At 52.2% G+C, this 18706-nt stretch overlaps 1 protein-coding gene across 2 annotated transcripts in view; it reads right to left on the bottom strand.

Annotated features, from left to right (window-relative positions):
- The window catches only part of PADI2 (peptidyl arginine deiminase 2), a gene marked incomplete at both ends in the record, with an annotated part of 44110 nt that extends 41017 nt beyond the window's left edge, over window positions 1-3093 (bottom strand). The window contains one exon of one of the 2 annotated variants that reach the window (XM_082832307.1): window positions 2984-3093. In XM_082832307.1, the coding sequence (XP_082688433.1) occupies window positions 2984-3075 (92 nt within the window). The remainder of the gene's footprint in view (window positions 1-2983) is intronic. The other variant, XM_082832306.1, reaches the window with a different exon arrangement.
- Window positions 3094-18706: the final 15613 nt, after the last annotated feature.

Below are 18706 nucleotides of genomic sequence, written 5' to 3'. Positions count from 1 at the left end.
GGTCTCTTCACTTGCCTCTGTGACTCAGGAGTGAGGGGTCAAGAAACTACTCCCTTACTAACTAGGCCCAGGGTCCACCAGACCTTGTCCCTTGGCGTCTCCTTGGAGATTGGAGCCCCTGGGGCATCATGTGGGGTCTTGGGTCAGGACCTGTGTCTGGGTGGGGAAGGGCTCAGTGGGAAGTGGAGGGTCAGTTGGAAGTGGGTGAAATCTCCGGGGGCAGTGGGCTCATGGCCTGGGTGGAGGGTGGGAGGGGCACATGCTGAGAGGTGCACCCAGTTCAACCTGCTAGTTTTGGGGTCACACAGGCTGGAGTGGAGATTCAGAGCCTGAGTTCTGACCCACACGGAACTAGACCTGAGTCCTGTGTGACATCAGGCAAATGGCTTCACCTCTCTGAGCCTCACTTCCCTCATCTACACAATAGGATGATCCTAGCATAGCCTCCAAGGTCTGTGGAGAGGAAGATAGGAGATAATGCATTTGGTCCATAAGTGCTCACTAATATCTCATGCTACGAATACTGACAGTCGCTCTTACCACTACAGCTATCAGGAGTAACAATGGCCCAGTCTCCTTAGTTTCAGAAGGGGCCTCTGTCCACTAGACCAGTGGTTCTCAACTGGAGGTGACTTGGCCCGCCAGGGACTGCTGGCATTGTCACAACTGGGGAGTTGCTACTGGCATCCAGGGGTTAGGAGCCAGGGATGCCGCTAAACATCCTACAACGCACAGGACGGCCCCTGGCGACAAAGAATGATCCAGCCCCAAACGAGCTGGTGCCGAGGTTAAGAAGCTCTGCTCTAGACCTGCGCTGTTCAGCACATACAGTGGCCACCAGCTACCTGTGGCTATCGAGTGCCTGAAATGCGGTGAGTCCGCATAGAGGTGGGCTGTAAATATAAAACACACGTTGAATTTCAAACACTTAGCAAGAAAAAGAGGATGTAAACTAGCTCATTAATAATTTTTATATTGATTACATACTGAAATGCTAATATTTGGGATATATTAGGTTAAATAAAATATATATTATTATAACTAAGTTTACCTGCTTATTTTAACCTTAAAAATGTGGCTACTAGAAAATTTAAAATTACACATGTGGCTCGCATTCTATTTCCGCTGGACAGCGCTGGTCTAGACTGTACTGCTTCTCTTGGGGGTGGCGGAGAGTCTTAGGTGAAGTGCAGGTGGGAGGTGAGGGTTGCTGGGGCTGCGGCTGGTTTCTTGAGAAAGGACAAAGGGGATCGTCACATGTCTGCCCCCTGCCAGAGTCCACATCTCCCCTGCTCCCCGCCCCTACGCGGGCTGGGCCTCTCTCTGCCAGGACAGAGGGCGGGCAGGGGGCCTGAGCCTGAACCCCTTCTTTACTCCCCACCCCTCAGTGAAGGCACCATGCCAGCCTTTCAGGCTGCACTGAAAGTGCCGCAGTGAACAAACAGGCGGGTATGGTGACAGCTGAGGCTTAGAGACCTGAGCGTCCTGGCTCCCATCCCACTCCCTGGCAGTGCCTAGTTCGGACTCGGGGGGTGGAGAAGGGAGGGAAGCGCTCCCAGGCCACTGAGGCCTGGACCACACTCCAGTTTTGTGTTATGACCTTCAGAAACCACCCCTGAGGTTTACATGTGGACAATTGAAGCCAGGGGCCAATGAGTGGAGAGGGTCCCTGGTCTGCATGGTGACCAGGCCCTTTGCTCTCAGGGAAGACCAGTGCCTGATGAGGAAGAGGCTAGAGACGGGCCAGCAGGGCCGCCAGGGCCACTGGAGGCGACAGAGACAATGGGCTGGGGGGGATGTGTGGGAAGACACAGGGATGGGGTTTGGTGGGGGGGCCTGAGAGAGGCAGGGCACTCCAGATGACAGAACGATTTGGGAGCAGTAAGCCACTTTGGCACTTCCAGTTTAGCTCAAGGCACAGAGAGGCTCAGGGGACTTGCCCAAGGGTATCAGCATGGGGTCCCCACCCCTGGGTCCTGCATGCTCCCTCCTGTCAGCACTGACCCCTCCCACGCCAGCAGTGGGGAACATTTCAAATGCTTGGAACAGAGGGCTGCAGGATCCCACCCTGGACCCTCCACCCCTTCATTCACACCAGCCACACCTTCGCCAGACCTGCCCCATGCATGGTGGGGAGACGGGGCATTGCACTTGGGTAGCAGGGGATCCCTGACTTCAATTCCCCCAGCCCAGGTCCTGCTGTCTCAGAAATCCTGCACCCCACCAGAGTTCGTGGACAGGAGAACAGGGCCAGGGGGAACAGCATCCTGAACAGGAGAGCGCCTCTGACAAAGACTCCACCTCACACCCTCGGTCCCCGACCCCAGGGTGAAGTCAGGGGAAGGCATCTGGGGACAGGGAGCTTATGGCCAGTGCCTGGCGACAGGCAACCACCAGCAGCCCCCACAGGGCGAAGCTGGAGCCTAGGCAACCCCTAGGGCCAGATTCCGCCCTTGGGCAGCTCCCCTCTGGCCCTGCCCCAGCCCCTGGCAAATCCTGGAGGAAGCTCAGCTGATCTGGGAGTGGAGGGAGGGGCTGGGCTGAGGCGGGTGGTGAGCCAGGAGGGTCGGAGGGCGTAAGGGAGGTGCTGAGGGGAGAGCGGGGAAGGGAAAGAGGAGAGGATGCTGGGGAAGCTGAGTGGGTGCTGAGGTTGTCCTGGGAGAGGGGCGGGAGAGGTGGGAAGACTCTGGTGAAAGGTCTGGCGCCTGGAAAGGAGTAGTAAGGGTGCTGGGGCTTTGTCAGGGTGTCTGGGAGGGTCTCCGGATTCCGGGGAGGCTGACACAAAGTTTGGGGGCTGTCAGGTTTCTGGGCAAGGTTCTTAGGATTTCTGGGCGCGGGGGCGTCGGATGAGGGACGACTCGGGCTGGAGGCAGGCTGTCCGTGTCCCCGAGTCTAGCGAGGGTCTCAGGATTTCTTGGGCCCAGATTTCGGGCCGAGCCCGGAGTCGGAGGGGGTCTTGGGCCGGCGCGGAGGCCCGGCTCACCTGTAGACATCGGTCCAGAGGTACGTGCCCAGCACGTACACCGCCTCCACGCGGCTCCCGTACTGCAGCCGCACCGTCCGCTCGCGCAGCATCTTCCCCGTAGTGCCTGGCCCCGTGCCAGTCCTCTCTCTTCTGGGTCTGCCTGGAGCACCTGCCGCAGGTAACCCCTCCAGCAGTCCGCGGGCGCCGCGGCTCCCCGGCTCCGCCTTTATCCTGCCGCCGGTGGGCGGAGCGGCCCGTCGGCCTCCTCTCGCTGGGCTGTGGGCCCGTCCGTCAAGCGTGGCCACGCCCTCCACAACTCTTCCCGCGGGGCCCCACCCCCAGGCCCCCCAGCCCTGCCCCTCCCCCCAGGCCCACCCCAACCCTCCCCCCCCCATGGTCTGGGTGATGTCAGCAGTTGCCAATTTCCTACTTTCACTGGTTGATTTGCTCATTCTTTCATTCAACATACTTTCAGTGGGTCCCCAGCTGGCCGGCACCAGGACACAGGGCCAGCCGCCCCTCCGGGCGCCCCCCGGCCCTGCGGGGCAGATAATGCAAATGTGGAGCTGTCATAGGGGCGGGGACAGGAGGCGGTGGCTCAGAGCGAGCGGATGCGCTAAACCAGCCCAGGGTCCCGGACCTGAGCCTTCTTAAAGGAGGGGTTTGCCAACTAAGGGGAAAGGAGGAGAGGGAGCTTCCTGACCAAACCGGAAAGCCAGATGCAGCCTGCCCCCTCTCCCCCTGAGCCCCCCAACAATCAGATCAGTATTACAGAGGGAAAGTGGGGAGAGGGGTGGGAGTGGGGAACTCAACAGCCTGCAGGGCCAGAACGCCAAGCCAAGGCACTGGTGGGCGGCGACGGGAGCCTTGCCATGGCTTCCTCCGCGAGGAATGGTTGCCGGTGGAAGTGAAGGAGGCCATCTGGCTGCCCTGGATGGAGGTGCCCCTGGGCGGGGTCCATGAAGACCCCTGCTAGGGCTGCTGAGAGTGCTGGAGAGAAGGGGATTGATCTGACCCCTGTTGGTGGACTGAAATATTGATGTTCCAGTGGAGGGATAGTGAGGGGGCACCGTTCTGGCCTGGGCCACTGGGCGAAGGACGGTGCCCCTGCAGAGGTCAGTTCGTGTCTTGTGGAGGCTGAGGTTCAGAATGACACCCACTGGGAGCCTGAAGCAGCCCCCACCGAATCCCAGGCCCTTCCAGCTCTGAAGCCAAGCCAGGGCCTGTTCAGATAATTCACATAAGACTGAGTGGTCCTTGGTAGAAGGGGCAGGAACTGAAGTGTTCCTGACAGGGCGGAGGTTCTAAGAAGGACGTGGCAGGCTGGAGGGGATGCGTGTTTGGGAAGGGGGTATGTCTGCTAGGGGGATGGGAACCCTGGGACGGGGTGCGTCTGAATTAGAGGGTCGGGGCTCACAAGGGCTCAAGGCTGAGACACACCCAGACTCCTGACCCCAGCGGCCTCCTTGAGGCAGCCCAAATTAGGAGATAGCCAAGACCCCAGCTGTTCCTGGGTAGCCGGCACCTAGGAGGAATGTGGGTGGGGAAGGAGGAAGGCCTGAATCGGGCTGAGGGGGCATCCGTCCTCAAGGTGCACAGACCCAGGGAGATGCTGGTAGCTTTTGATAGGCTCCCGTGGCCCCTGGGTGCACCGTCCAATCAGGAGGCAGGGTGACCGCCTGCCAAAGAGGTAAAAAACTTGTGCAGCTCAGAGCTGACTTCGAGGCCTCCAAGGTGGGCTCTTGTCCCGGTATCCCTCTACCAGAATTACTTTTGAGCCCCTACTATGCGGCAGATACGGGGCGTATGCCAGGGTCCCCACCTTCCTGGACATCATAGAACACAGCACCCTCATTTCACCCACTGGGGCCCAGGGTGGGGGAAGAAGCACCGCACCTGGACCTGGGCCTGGGCATGTCATCCCAGGAGCAGGGGAGTGATAACATCAGACAGAGGTGGTGATTGCCAGGAGAGAGCGAATAACAGTGGGCCCTTAATGCGTTCTTTCTGCGTGCCAGGGGCTGTTCCAGCGGCACCTTTCATGCATTGGAATTAGATCATTGTACCCTCCCAATAACCCCACCACTTTACAGATGAAGAAAGCGAGCCGCAGAAAGGTTCAAGAATTCGCCCTTGGTCTGGTCTCATAGCGCCTAAGAGCAGCAGAGCCAGGATAGGAACTTGCAGGGGATGCGGTGGGAGGGTTGGGAGTGGACGGCAGGGGCAAAGCAGGTAAGAGCCGGGAAGGAATGTTGTCTCTTAACTGGCAGAAGACGAATCCCAAGTTCTAATCCCAGCCCCGCCTTTGTGGAACCTTGGACAATTCACCCAGCCTGCCATTTGGAGCCCCATTTCCCTCATCTGTGAATGAAGTGATCTCTCCGCCCAGATGTAAGGATGACATGACATGAGACGATGTACAGAAAACACTAGCACAGTCTCTGGCACAGGCAAGCGCTCAAGAAATGAAACTCCCTCTTCTTAAAAAAAAAAAATCCCACCCAGGCCCGGCTGACACGTGCTCCAAGGCTCCTGTCCCTGGCTCGGGGCCTGCAGTGTTGGGTCACGGCACCTGGTTGGTGGGATGGGAGCCTCCGGGTGCCCAAGGGTTTAAAATAGCTGAAGTGGTCACAGCTGTTGGTGGATTCAGGGCCGGAGGTCTCAGCCATCACGGCTGCTCCCCTGGGGCCCGGAAGAGCCACGCGGCATCTCATTGTGCCTTTTGGGGAAGGCCAGCAAAGGGCAGGCTTAGCTTGGGTCAGTTCCGGCACCGACCTGCACCTCACACCCCCAGCTCAGTCTGGCTCCCGCCAAGCAAGTGGCCAGAGAAGCTGGGCTGGGAGAAGCTCGTCTGAGCTGTCTCTCGCTGTGCCAAGCCTTGAGGGGACCGGGGAGATGACCCAGATAATTCACGGGCCTGCCTTGTGCTCAAGTTCACTGATGGCATCATACATGCAAGAGTTTAAAAAGGAAGAAATACACAAGTAATACCTGGTCATTTTCCTTTTTTTTTGGCCTCTCCGCTTGGCTGGTGAGATCTTAGTTCCCCGACCAGGGATTGAACCTGTGCCCCCTGCAGTGGAAGGTCAAAGTCTTAACCACTGGACTGCCAGGGAACTCCTCTACCTGATCATTTTGGAAAAATAATTTTTAAAAAAGTCTCCCATGACCCCAGGGCTAGAGATGAGCATTGTGAACACTTTGGCATGTGATCTCACAGGGCCCACGCAGAAGCAGTCTGATGCTGCTGTGGGTGACTGCGCTAACTGAGTCCTAGGCTGGGCCAAGAGCTGCTCTAAGGGCTTCACATCTCTTAGCTCATTTAATCCTCCCAATAACCCTAAGGGCTGGGAGCTATTATTATCCCCAATTTGCACAGAGACATCGACCAGCCTGGCGGTGAAGAGCATGCATGACCTTTGGACTTGGCAAACCTGAGGTCAAGTCCAGCTCAGCCCCTCAGTAGCTTGGGGACCTCTCTGGGCCTCGGTTTCTACCTCTGTATGGGAGATACTAGCAATACCCAGCCCAGAGGGTTGTAAGGAATAACCAGCGGATACACAGCAAAAGGCTTAGTGCATTAGGACTACAGACTCAAGTCCTGGGAGATGGAAATTATTTTCTATGCCTGTATGTAGTTAACTTTTTGTAAAAATAGGCTTCTGACTGTACATGCTATTTGATATCACACTTTAAAGGCCTCTGCAATGTGTCACAAGCATACATTCATACCCCTTCATGATGTCCAGAACTTCAGAGTCTGCAAATCAAAGCAAGGTTCTAATTAGCCGAGGAGACTCAGAGAGGGACAGGGATGGTGCAAGGTCCTCCAGCCAGATAGCAAATGAAGGAACCCAGGGCACAGAGTGGACATTATTCAGTGAACCACTGTGTGCCAGGCTGTACCGGGTACCAGGTGGTCTGAGATGTGAAAACAGGCAGCCATAGTACAGCTGTGGCCTCGAGGGAGTGGGAGGGCAGGAACAGGCGGGTGCCCTGTGATCACCTTTAGGCCCCCGCGAAGCCACCCAAGCAGACGGCTGTGTCTAAGATCCTCAAATACAGAAGCTCTGGAGGGGCCACTGAGCCAGGGCCCTGGGGGCCCAGAGGAGGGGAAGCAGGGCTACCATGCCAAATAAGGGGATGGAGCTGGGTGTCCAAGGTGAGACCAGGAGGGTGGGCTGGACATAGGGAGGGGAAGATGAAAGAGTGTTCCAGACAGAGGGAAGTACACATGCAAGGCTTGGTGAGTTCCATCTGGCCAGGGCTGGGGATGGGGAGAGTCTGGCCTGGCCATGGCCATGTCACACAATGCCTTATTTTATAGGTCATGAAGAGTACTTTTGGCTTTATCTTAAGGTCACAGGAAAGCCTAGGAAGGACCTTGAAACATGGCAGTGACACGATGCGTGCTTTAGGCAAATCACTCTGGCTGCCATGTGGAGCTGAATTCGACAGGAACTTTGACAGGAGGCCAGAGTGGTAAGGTGATGGGGCCTGGGCCATCACTGCCAAGGCAGCTACTCTGTGCCCAGGGACCTCCTCTCCCCCCAACTCTGCCCTCAAGAGCAGCTCCCCATACCCTGGGCCTTTCCTTGGTCCCTCACATCCCCTTTTCTCCAGCAAAGCCCACTCTCTCATCCCACTCCTTTGCAAGGGTTCCCTGGCCAGCCAGTGAAGGATGGGCTCTGGTATGGGGCATTAATTTTGCTCCTGTTCCTGCCCTTGGTCCTGCCAGATATTCCACTCAGGAGGAGGGCAGAGCTGGGGTGTTACACTGTTATATTTATGCAGTGACTGGAGCCAGGCGGTTATTCAGCCGCTAATACCATAGGTATTCAGAATGAGGGACGTGTGTCCTGCTCTATACTCACCCTTCAGATCCTTCCGGGGCTCTTGTCACCTACAGAAAGTTATTTTAAGGAACTGCTTCATGCCATGGTTCGGGTTGGCATTGCTGAAGTTTGCAGAGCAGGCCAGCAGGCTGGCCGGGATTTGGGAAGAGTTGATGCTGCAGTCTTGAGTCTGAAATTTGCCGGCCGGAAACTCAGGCAGGGTTTCTTATGATGTACACTTGAGGCAGAATTTCTTCTTCTTCTGGAAACCTCAGTCTTTGCTCTTGAGACCCATCCACACTATGGGGGGTGGGCGGTGACTTGCTTTACACAAAGTCTATTGATTTATTTTATTTTATTTTTTTGGCCATGCTAGGCGGCCTGTGGGATCTTAGTTCCCCAACCAGAGATTGAACCCAGGCCCTCAGCAGTGAAAGCTCTGTGTCCTAACCACTGGACCACCAGGGAATTCCCAAAGTCTATTCATTTAAATGTTAATAACATCTAAATAAAAAATACCTTCATAGGGCTTCCCCGGTGGCGCAGTGGTTGAGAGTCCGCCTGCCGATGCAGGGGACCCGGGTTCGTGCCCCAGTCCAGAAGGATCCCACATGCCGCGGAGCGGCTGGGCCCGTGAGCCATGGCCGCTGAGCCTGCGCATCCGGAGCCTGTGCTCCGCAACGGGAGAGGCCACAACAGTGAGAGGCCCACGTACCGCAAAAAAATAAAAACAAAAAACCCAAAACTTTCATAGCAACACTAGTCTGGTGTCTGACTAAAACAACTGGGGAGCCAGAGCCAAGTCAATCTGACACTTAAAAGTAGCCTTCATGGTGCCAAAAAGTGGGCTAACGCTCTGATGCACGAGGTCATTATTTACGGAGCACTGACTTCTTCCCAGGCATTCTTTTTTTTCTTATTCAAGTATATTTGACTTACAGTGTTGTGCTAATTTCTGCTGCACAGCAAAGTGATTCAGTTATACATATATATACATTCTTTTTAAAATATCCTTTTCCATTATGGTTTATCACAGGATACTGAACATAGTTCCCTGTGCTCTACAGTAGGACCTTGCTGTTTACCCATTCCATGTATAATTGTTTACATCTGCTAACCCCAGCCTCCCACTCCATTCCTCCCCCAACCCCTCCCCCTTGTCAACCACCAGTCTGTTCTCTATGTCTGTGAGTTTGTTTCTGTTTCATAGATAGGCTCATTTGTGTCATATTTTAGATTCCACATACAAGTGATATCATATGGTATTTGTCTTTCTCTTTCTGACTTACTTCACTTAGTATGATAATCTCTAGTTGCATCCACGTTGCCACAGATGGCATTATTTCATCCATTTTCATGGCTGAGTAATATTCCATTGTATATATGTACTATATCTTCTTTATCCACTCATCTGTCAGTGGACATTTAGGTTGTTTCCATGTCTTGGCTATTGTGAACAGTGCTGCTATGAACATAGGGGTGCATGTATCTTTTTGAATTATGGTTTTGTCTGAGTATATGCCCAGGAGTGGGATTGCTGGATCATATGGTAATTCTATTTTTAGTTTTCTGAGGACCCTCCATACTGTTTTCCATAGTGGCTATACCACCTTACATTCCCACCAGCAGTGCAAGAGGGTTCCCTTTTCTCCACACCCTCTCCAGCATTTGTTATTTGTAGACTTTTTAATGATGGCCATTCTGACCGCGGTGAGGTGATACCTCATCGTAGCTTTGATTTGCATCTCTCTAATAACTAGTGATGTCGAGCATCTTTTTCATGTGCCTATGCTTGCCAGGCATTCTTGCTGCAACCCCAGAAGCACCCTCACTTTACATTCCAAAGGGTAAATTGACTTGCCCATCATCCTATCGTAGTCACTGAGATTCAAACCCAGCTCAGTGGGAGGACAGAACTTGGATTCTTAATCCCTCCACGTCCCTAAAGCAGAGCTACGAATGTGGACCTTGAATAAGATGTGATGGGTCAAACCTCTGAAGAGCTGCCATGGGGCCGGATTAAGCTGACCGGTCTGTGTAGACCTGTGCTGTCCAACATGGTAGGTAGTTGTTGCCACCTGGGGCTACTGAGCGCTTGAAATGTGGCTAGTCCAAATTTAGATGCACTGGAAGTGTAAAATATGCAGATTTCAAAGACTTAGTGTGCAAAAAAATAAAAAAGGTAATTAAAAATATATTGACTACCTATTGAAATGATAATATTCTGGATGTATTGGGTTACATAAAAATATTATTCAAATTAATTTCACCTATTTCTTTTAATTAAAAAAATGTGGCTACTGGAAAATTGAAAACTACATGTGAAATTGTGCACTTGTGGCTTGTATTATATTTCTATTGGCGGTGCTGGTCCAGACTCTTCTAAACTGTTAGGCAGGAACTGTGGCCACCTTGTTTGTGATCATCCCTCCTGGGTTGAGCCTTGGTGCCTGGGCATAGTACATACATATTTGGTGGAGAGAGTGGAATTGCTCTGGAGTTCCCAGAGGGCAGTGAGGTCTGTGACAAGAAGATACAGAAAAGAAAATGTGGTGGAGTATGGAAGAGGTTAGTGGCCACAAGGTGGCGTCAGATCCCCATTTTAGAAGCGGGAGGAGGGAGGTTTTTCTCACCTGAGAAAAGGTACTAGCCAGCGTGAATCTGAGAGATCAAGGATGCCTCCTGTCTCTGTCCAGCCTCACTCAGCTCCTTCCTTTAGCTTTTGGAACCCTCTCCCCCACAGGCATTTGGGGTCAGTGTTCAGGGACTCTGTGTGAGGTCCAGTCCCTTAAAGTAGGGTCCCCTCCCTGGACAGAGGGGCAACTGAGGCCCAGAGAAGGGGGAGTGAGGCCTGAAGAGGGGCAGTGACCTGCCCAAGCCTATTGGTAGCAAAGCCAGGTCCTTTGAGCCTCATCCTTTATGGCTGTCCTGTTGCCTTAATGCCTTGGTCCCTTGAGCCTGGGTTGTTGATTCACTCTAACAAGCTTAATAAATAACCACTGAGTATGTGCCAGGCATTGGGCTGGGCAGGAGAAGGTGTGTGATCTATAAGACATGTGTGTACACATACGCACATATACCCTTTTATAAGAATGCTTCTTAGGCATTTATAACTACCTGGACATAGGTGCTATAATTATTCTTGTTACACCCCACGAGATGGTTAAATTCTCCATCTCTAGAAGAAGTCCTCTTAGATTTAAGCCCCAGCTCTGACACTTGCTGGCTTTTGAGACCTTGGACAAGCCATTTTACTTGAGTCTTGATTTTCTCATCTGTGTAATGGGGTAACAATGACCCCTACTTCCCAGGTTGTCATAAGATTAAATGAGATAGTACATATAAAGGGCCAGGCGCGTAGAAAGTGCTTGATTCACCTTGCCTGTGGTTTTAATAGTCATCAGTCAAGGCCTCTGCTGACCAGGGCTACAGCAAAGGCATCAGCTAAGTTCCATGGACAGAATGCACTGACAGCTTAGTGAGCGTTCCCCGGGAAGAAGATCCCGTGGCAGGAATTCAGTGCAAGTTGTTTATTTGAGAGGCAGTGCCAGGAAACACCAGTAAGGGAGCGAGGAATTACGGTGGTAAAGGTTAGGGAACAAAGCGATTTACCTTGGTGGGCAACTGCTGCTTGTAGAGCACTAACTCAGTTATCCCAGCAAGGGGCGAGGGAGCTGGGGTGTTCATCCTCCATCCTCCAACTGTACCATGGGTGGAGGGCTGCGCCTGGGTGGGGGCTGGGGTAATTCCCCAGCACTCCTGGTTTGTTGTCTGCTCAAAGAGACAGCCTTCAGGCAGAGATACAGGTGCTGCTGGAAGTCTGGCTGGTATGCACAGCCTCTGCTTCAAGAGAGAAGGGAGAAGTTAATTCAAGTTGAGGAAAGAAGGGAAGGCTTCATGGAAGAGGTGGCCTTTGAACTCACCTTTGAAGGTTGGATACGAGTTTGACAAGCAGAGATGAGGGAAGGGTATTCCTGGCAGGAGGCAGAGCACAGCCAAGGAAAGGAAATGTGGAGGGGCAGGGTAAATTGTGGGGGGATATTTTGGGGGCAAAGCCAGGAAAACAGTCCCGGGATAAGCCATGGAGGCCTCAATTGCCAGGCCAGAGAGCATTCTGGTTGGATTCTTTGGGCAGTAGGGAGGCATGGAAAGTAGAATCTCTCTCTGCTGCAGGTGAGGGTAGGTGGGAGGGACTTCTGAGAGCAGGTGGGAGGCTGTACTCCAAGCGACAAGTGATGAGGGCTCAGATGGGACAGTGGAACTGACCTTAGGGGCAAACTGGAGGGCGGAGCACAGGCTCCGGACGCGCTGGCTCAGCAGCCATGGCTCACGGGCCCAGCTGCTTCGCGGCATGTGGGATCTTCGCGGATCGGGGCACGAACCCGTGTCCCCTGCATCGGCAGGCGGACTCTCAACCACTTCGCCACCAGGGAAGCCCTTGGAGCCCTTTCTTTCCCTCTGCTGGGTAGAAACCTCAGGTGAGCTCCTTTCTGAGTGGCTGTCAATGGCTGTGCCATATGCCCAGCTTCCAGCAGGGGGCACCAATGACACAAGGAACCCTCAGCCTCAGCGCTCAAAGAAGGAAGAAAGAAGGGGCTCGTTCCGTTAGTTAATTAGACGGATTCCATTCTTTAGGGGGAAGTTTGCGGTGACACAGCCAGGAGAACCCTGGAGGTGGACAGTGTGGATTTGAATTCTAGTGCTGCTCTACCTTTCTGTGTCTTCACCTTTCCATGTTGCCACCTGTAAAATGCGGATGATTGAAAGTATCTTCTTCACATGATTGTTAAACCGATGAAAGGAGATAAAGCACATAAAGCCCCTGGTACATAGTAGGTGCTGCTGCTACTGGTGGGCGGGGTCTGGATACAGCATTACCTATGAGGGATGAAGCCAAGAGGCTGTCTGTCTGTAGAAGGTGACATGAGCAGTCCAGAGACCCTGGGCCTCGCCAGAGAGTGCCCAGTCCATCTGGACAGTCTGGCGACGCCTGCGAGGACCTCAAATCACTGGGAAAGTGGGAGCAGGTGACCTGATTTTAATTTCCACAGCTATTGTTACATGAGTGTCAACGTGAGTTTTTGGTGTCCTTGAGGGTGGCTTTTCTGAGTAGAAAAAAGGATTCGGACTCTCCTTTGGTTTTCAAAAATTGTTAATTTATGATGTTCAATTTATTATATTTATAAATTCAACCATCTCACTTTAGTCTTTGAGTTAGCTTAAAAATCTTCTTTTACGAATATAGCAACTTTTAAAATAATTTTAAGGGGGCATTGGATGAATGTTTTTTCTATAATCTTGGTTAATTAAACAGGCTTAAACATCTTAAACTACACTTATAAATTTAATATATTCAGTTTCTTTTTAAAATACTTCACTTGCTTTAATGACAAAACTCTCTCAAGCACTTAAATAGATCTTAGAAATCTAATAATTACGTTTATAAATATGGTGAATTTAAATTCTTATAACTATTTTAATACTGTTGACAAATTTAGTAAGATTTTGACTTAAAAATCACAAGTCTAAATCAATCAATGATTTGTTTATGCATTTTAAATTAGAAACTTAAGGCTGATCTGTTATTCCCATAGAGCACATTCTTTTAAATATTACAAATACTTAAAATTCCAAACATGTGCCCATTATTTTTTTTAACACAAACTTGTAACTACTGTATGTTTGATTCTCTTAAATTTTTTTTTTACTCAATTCTTTTCATGTTTAAGAGAGGGGGGCTCCCTGAGTCAAGGATTTTTCCTCCTCAAGCAAATTTGGGGGTTGACTTCCCAAGCCATTTTGGGGTGATCATCTCCTCTAAGATTCCCTAACGTCCACAGAAACCTCAGGCTTAGACTTAGGTTTTTGCCCATGACCTTGATGGGACTTGCGTCCCCCTTATCATCACTTGAAAAGGATCTCCCATCATCTAAAAAGGGAGTGGTTATGTAGCCCGGCTCTTGTGAGTTCAGTTTACATACTCCCCATTTCTCAAGTCAGATTTGAGGCTCAGTGTCTGGGTTTGGGTTTGGGTTCAACTGATGGATTTACTCCTTGATTCTATTCTGAGCTCTGTTCAAAGACTTCCTTTTGGGGCCACCCTGTTACAGGCGTCTGAATCACATCCACTGAATCTCTCTGCTTTTGCCTGGCTCCTCAGGACAATTCTAAGGTTTTTATAGTGATAATGAGTGTAATCTTAGAAGTCAGGATACAGCTGAAGAAATTGGAAGTGGGTGGGGTCTTCCTCCTTATTCAGGTCCATCCCCCCCCCATCATCCTGGCTAACGTAGACCCCGCCCCCATCACTCTCTATCACAAAAATCGCCCTAGCTTACTTTCCTCAGATTGTTACCAGCTGAAAATACCTTATGTAGGCAAAAAAACACAGGACACCCAGTTAAATCTGAATTTCAGATAAACAATGGATAATTATCCCAGGTTCCAAGTATTGCTTGGGACATGGAAAATGATATGTTGTTTACCCGAAATTCAAATTTAACTGGCTGTCCTGTAGTTTATCTGGCAGCCCTACTTATTTGTGTTGATAATTGCCTGTCCTCCACCCTCTCCCTGCGAGCCTGGAGGGGTCATTCCCTCTGTCTTCTTCACTGCTGTGCTCCTGGTCCCAGGACAGGATCCAACTCATGGTAGGTGCTGAATGAATGAATGAGTGAATGAATGCAGGAGCTGACAGAGGTATCAGAACTGAGCAGAACCCTGCCATGTCCCCTGCCTCTTTTCTGTAGAAAAGCTTTAGCCTCCTAGGCCTTCCCTGAGGTCCAAAGAGCAAATTTAATCAGAGAAATGAAAAAACGCAGAAGCAAAGGAAAACAGCCAAGCAAGGCAAAATAATAGTTTAACCATAAAACAAAGCAAGGATCTTTAGTCCCTCCTTATGGGCTATAGATAATATTCTGAGCCACGTCCTTTGAGCTGTTTTGCAGATACTGAAACCCCCACCAGGTGGAAGAGGTTAATTGTATGCTGACCACTTAGACCCCAGACTGGCTGGAACTAGAAGGTTGATGACGCTGACTCCCGATTATGTGACCACCAACCAATCAGAAGAATGTCCATGAGCTGACTGTGACCCTGCAACTCTCTCCCTCACCCTGTCTTTAAAACCCCTTCTCTGAAATCCACTGGGGAGCTCGGGTCTTTTGAGCATTAGCTACCTGTACTCCTTGCTTGGCACCTGCAATAAACACTGTCCTTTCCTTCACTGCAACCAGTGTCAGTAGATTGGCTTTACTGTGAATGGGCGAGGGAACCCAAGTTTGGTTTGGTAACAGTATCAGTTCAGGCTGGCCAGGTGGGGAGAGCCAGGACCAAGTGGGGGCGAGTGCTGCAGGGGGGCAGGTTTGACTTTTCCCAACAGGAGTTCCACACTTCAGGGTGTGACTGAGGGGCCATGACATTCCATCTGCTCCACCGTCGCGAGGCTGGGAAATGGTACCTAGAGCAGTGCTGAGTGCATCCCACACCCTGAGGAGGAGCTCAGTCACCCTCTAGTCCCACTGTGGGTGTGGCCTCTGTGTGCCCAAGAGAGAAGACAGGAGTCACACATGTGGCCTGCAGGAGTGTCCTCTCTCTTGGGGCCAGGTGGGTGACCCTCCTGCCCTCACAAGCCATGGGATGTAAGGTGGAGCCCTGGGGCCCCCATGGGGCTGGGACGCATGGCTCCTGGCTGGGGTGGTCAGGCCTGGATTAAGAGGGGCCTGTGAGGGGTCGAAGCCTCGGCCTGTGCCCCCATTAACCAGACTCCACGTGCACGGATGAGCTGATGCTCACCCAGGCCAGCCCAGACGCACACGTGTGCACACACACACACACACACACACACACACACGATCTCTCTTCACTCCCACACCGAGGTCTCACACACGAGCTGCTGCTTCAGTCCCATGAACCCTGTAAGTAATAGCTCCCAGAAGCCTCCTGTGCCCCTCCCTGGGACCAGCACCCCTCTTGGAGGACATGTCTCATCCTGAGCATCAAGGAGGGGTGGGGAGCCTGCCCCCTCCCTGGCAGTGAGCTCCTGGCGTTCAGGGACCTCTGATTCCTCTCTGTCCCCAGTGCCTGGCACAGGGCTTGGAAACACTCAGGAACCAGTTAATGAGGGTGAGATCAGAGACCTTGTCCCCGTGTAGCAGCCGGATTAATGACTGCGCACCCGCTTCACGCCAGGCGCCACGGTAAGCTCTTTACAGGTGTGAACTCACCGAGTGTTCTCACTGCGGTGGTGCTGCTCACCCTCACATCCCTGAGGAGGAAACTGAGGCACAGAGAGCTTAAGTGATGTCCGTGGTGAATTTACCTGAGCCCTGTGAGCCTGCCAAACGGTGAAGGTTAAGAAATGCCACCACCCTTGTGTTTCAGGAAATGGTTTACTGTGCAGGGCCGCGCCTTGCCCGTATGACTTAGCTAAGACTCACGGACGCTCCCCCCGCTTCCCCGTGACAAGGCCAGACACAGACCCTCCAAACTCCTATTCTTTGCCCAATAAATGAACCGCTCGTTCTCACTGATCAATCAGAACAAAATGCTTGTTAACCAAACTTAAGCTTCTTTCCTTCATCCAGGCCCCTGAACTGTAGCCCCCTGGAGGCAGCCGACAGCCCCACTGCAATCACCAGGACAGGGTAGAACGTTCTCTGATCTACCTTCCCAGCACCCACCCTTTCATCCCACTTTCCCACTCCTGATCCTTCTAGCTCTGTTTACTCCTCTCTGTAAAAGAAAACCTCTTTTTGCCCAGTTCTTGAGATGCTTGCAGAATTTACACTCAGAGCATTCTCCCTGCTGCCGTAGCTCCCTGCCACCCCTATCGCAATAGTGCCTTCCCCGCGAGCATCCTCTTGAATAAATTCTCGCCTTGCTCAGTCTGGATTTCTTGGGTTTTATTGGACATAACTTATCCAAGGTCACACAGCTAGCAAGTGGCAGAGTCAGGGCTCAGACCCAGGCCTTCTGTTCCAGAAGCTCTGCTAACAGGCCTGTTGCGGCCCTCTACACCCTACACACCTCCGCGACTGCACGCAAACACAGGTGCAATATGCGTAAGAAAGGCGCATCTCCAGAAACGCAGGCTCGACCTGTGCTCATGCCCCCACCACCAGTGCCCCCATCCTCAAGGCAAGGCTCATCCTCACACAGGTGTGCACGTCCCCCCCTCCCCCCTCCACGTGCACATGCGCACGCCCTCACTCGCTCTCCCAGCCTTCCAGGCACAGCAGGCTCACGGTCTTGGTGCCTGGAAAGGAAGCTGAGTCTGAAGAAAAGCTTGTGGCCGGCTCTGACCATGACCCCACTCTCCCTTCATCCCTCCTCTGCCTGCCGGGATCTCCTGATCCCCCCACCCCCGTGCTCTCCCAGGGTGTCAGACAGGCTGCAGAGGTCACTGGTCCCTCAGTGGGTTTCGATTCAGGCCACTGGGGGGAGGGAGCCGGAGTGTGTGGTTAATGAGCGTGGGCTCCAGCCCCCAGGATCCAGCCGGCAGTGTGGAAAGAAGGCCTGGCTAGAGCCGCATAGACTCAGGCATTGCTCCCTATCCCACCCCATCCAGAGAGCAGTAGGTTTGCATCCGGGTTTGAATTTTTGCTCTGCTGCCTGCCAGCTGGGTGGCCTTGGACTAGTTATTTAACCTCTCTGAGCCTCAGTGTTTTCATCTGTTGCATGAGGACAATTAAAAAGACAAGCTACTGTTTATTGAGCACTTACTATGTGCCAGACATTGGGCCAATGGCGTTAAATGGATTAATTAATTTAATCCTCCCAGCAACCTGCCAGTGTAGATTTTAGTTTGAATCACGTGAAATTGCCATTTTTATAGGTCAAAAATAGTCAAGTGCTGACAAATTATTTAGTTTAGCCTCTTATCATCATCCTTGTGTTACAGATGAGGAAACAGACTCAGAGAGGCTGTGGCCTGCCCACTGTCACACAGCCATGAAGTAGCAGAGCTGGGATTTGGACCCAGGTCCCCCTGGCTCTCCTGCTACACTTTTAATCTCAATGCCGGGCCTTGGTGAGGACCAAACCAAACCATGTCAAGTGTTCAGCACAACACCAGGCACACAGTACGTGCTCAATAAATGTACTCTTCCTTTCCTTGCTTGCCAGGGTGAGTCCTCTCAGAGCTAAAACCTTAACCCCCTACCAGGCTAGATGACTGACTCCCCCATTTCTCCCCCAGCCCCTCCCTCTGATCTGTCATCCATTCCAATGCTGGGGTGAAATCACACGCTGGCCTCGCCCCACACTTGACCCTCATCCTCCACCATCATCTAAATGGGTCCTGGCAAAGGCAAGCCGCCCTCTTGCAGGGAGTCTTCCTGGATGGGCACCTCCCTGCCAGGTGCCCACCCCGCTTCTTCCTGGGCTCAGGTTCAACACCATGTTCAATTAGTTCTGCAAGTGCCCACGAAGGCCATGTGTCTGGAGCACTCAGCAAGGGCCCTGGAGCCAGAGCACCCCCCGAGCTCCTCAGCTAATGTATGTGCCCAGCACTGGGATCAGTGTTTCCCGTGTTCTCTAATTTCACTCCTACAACAACCCTTTGTGCGGAGTGGGGGGTGGGGTATTTTATTCTTCCCATCTTGCAGATGGGAGACTGAGGCTCTGATAATTAAAGTGACTTGTAGTTTTGAGGTGAACCTGAGGATAGAGGAGGGCTGTGACCTCCGCCCAGGGAAATGAAGGGGCACATCCTGGTGGACATTTGGAGAGACACTTGAGTGGCTAGACTGTCAACAGGGAGAGGTAGGGAGGTGAGAAAAGAGGAGAAGGGCAAGCTGGGCTGAGGATACCACGTGATCAAGGCTTGGACGTTCTAATGTTTTTTATTTTTAACAACTTAGCACCCTAAGGTTCCCTAATCCTAACATTTTCCTGGTCTAAGGTC

The sequence above is a fragment of the Leucopleurus acutus genome, assembly GCF_964270905.1.
Source record: "Leucopleurus acutus genome assembly, chromosome: 2".
Classification (NCBI taxonomy): Eukaryota; Metazoa; Chordata; class Mammalia; order Artiodactyla; family Delphinidae; genus Leucopleurus; species Leucopleurus acutus.
Note: the sequence above shows the minus strand (reverse complement) of the source record. Positions and strands in the feature narration are given on the sequence as shown.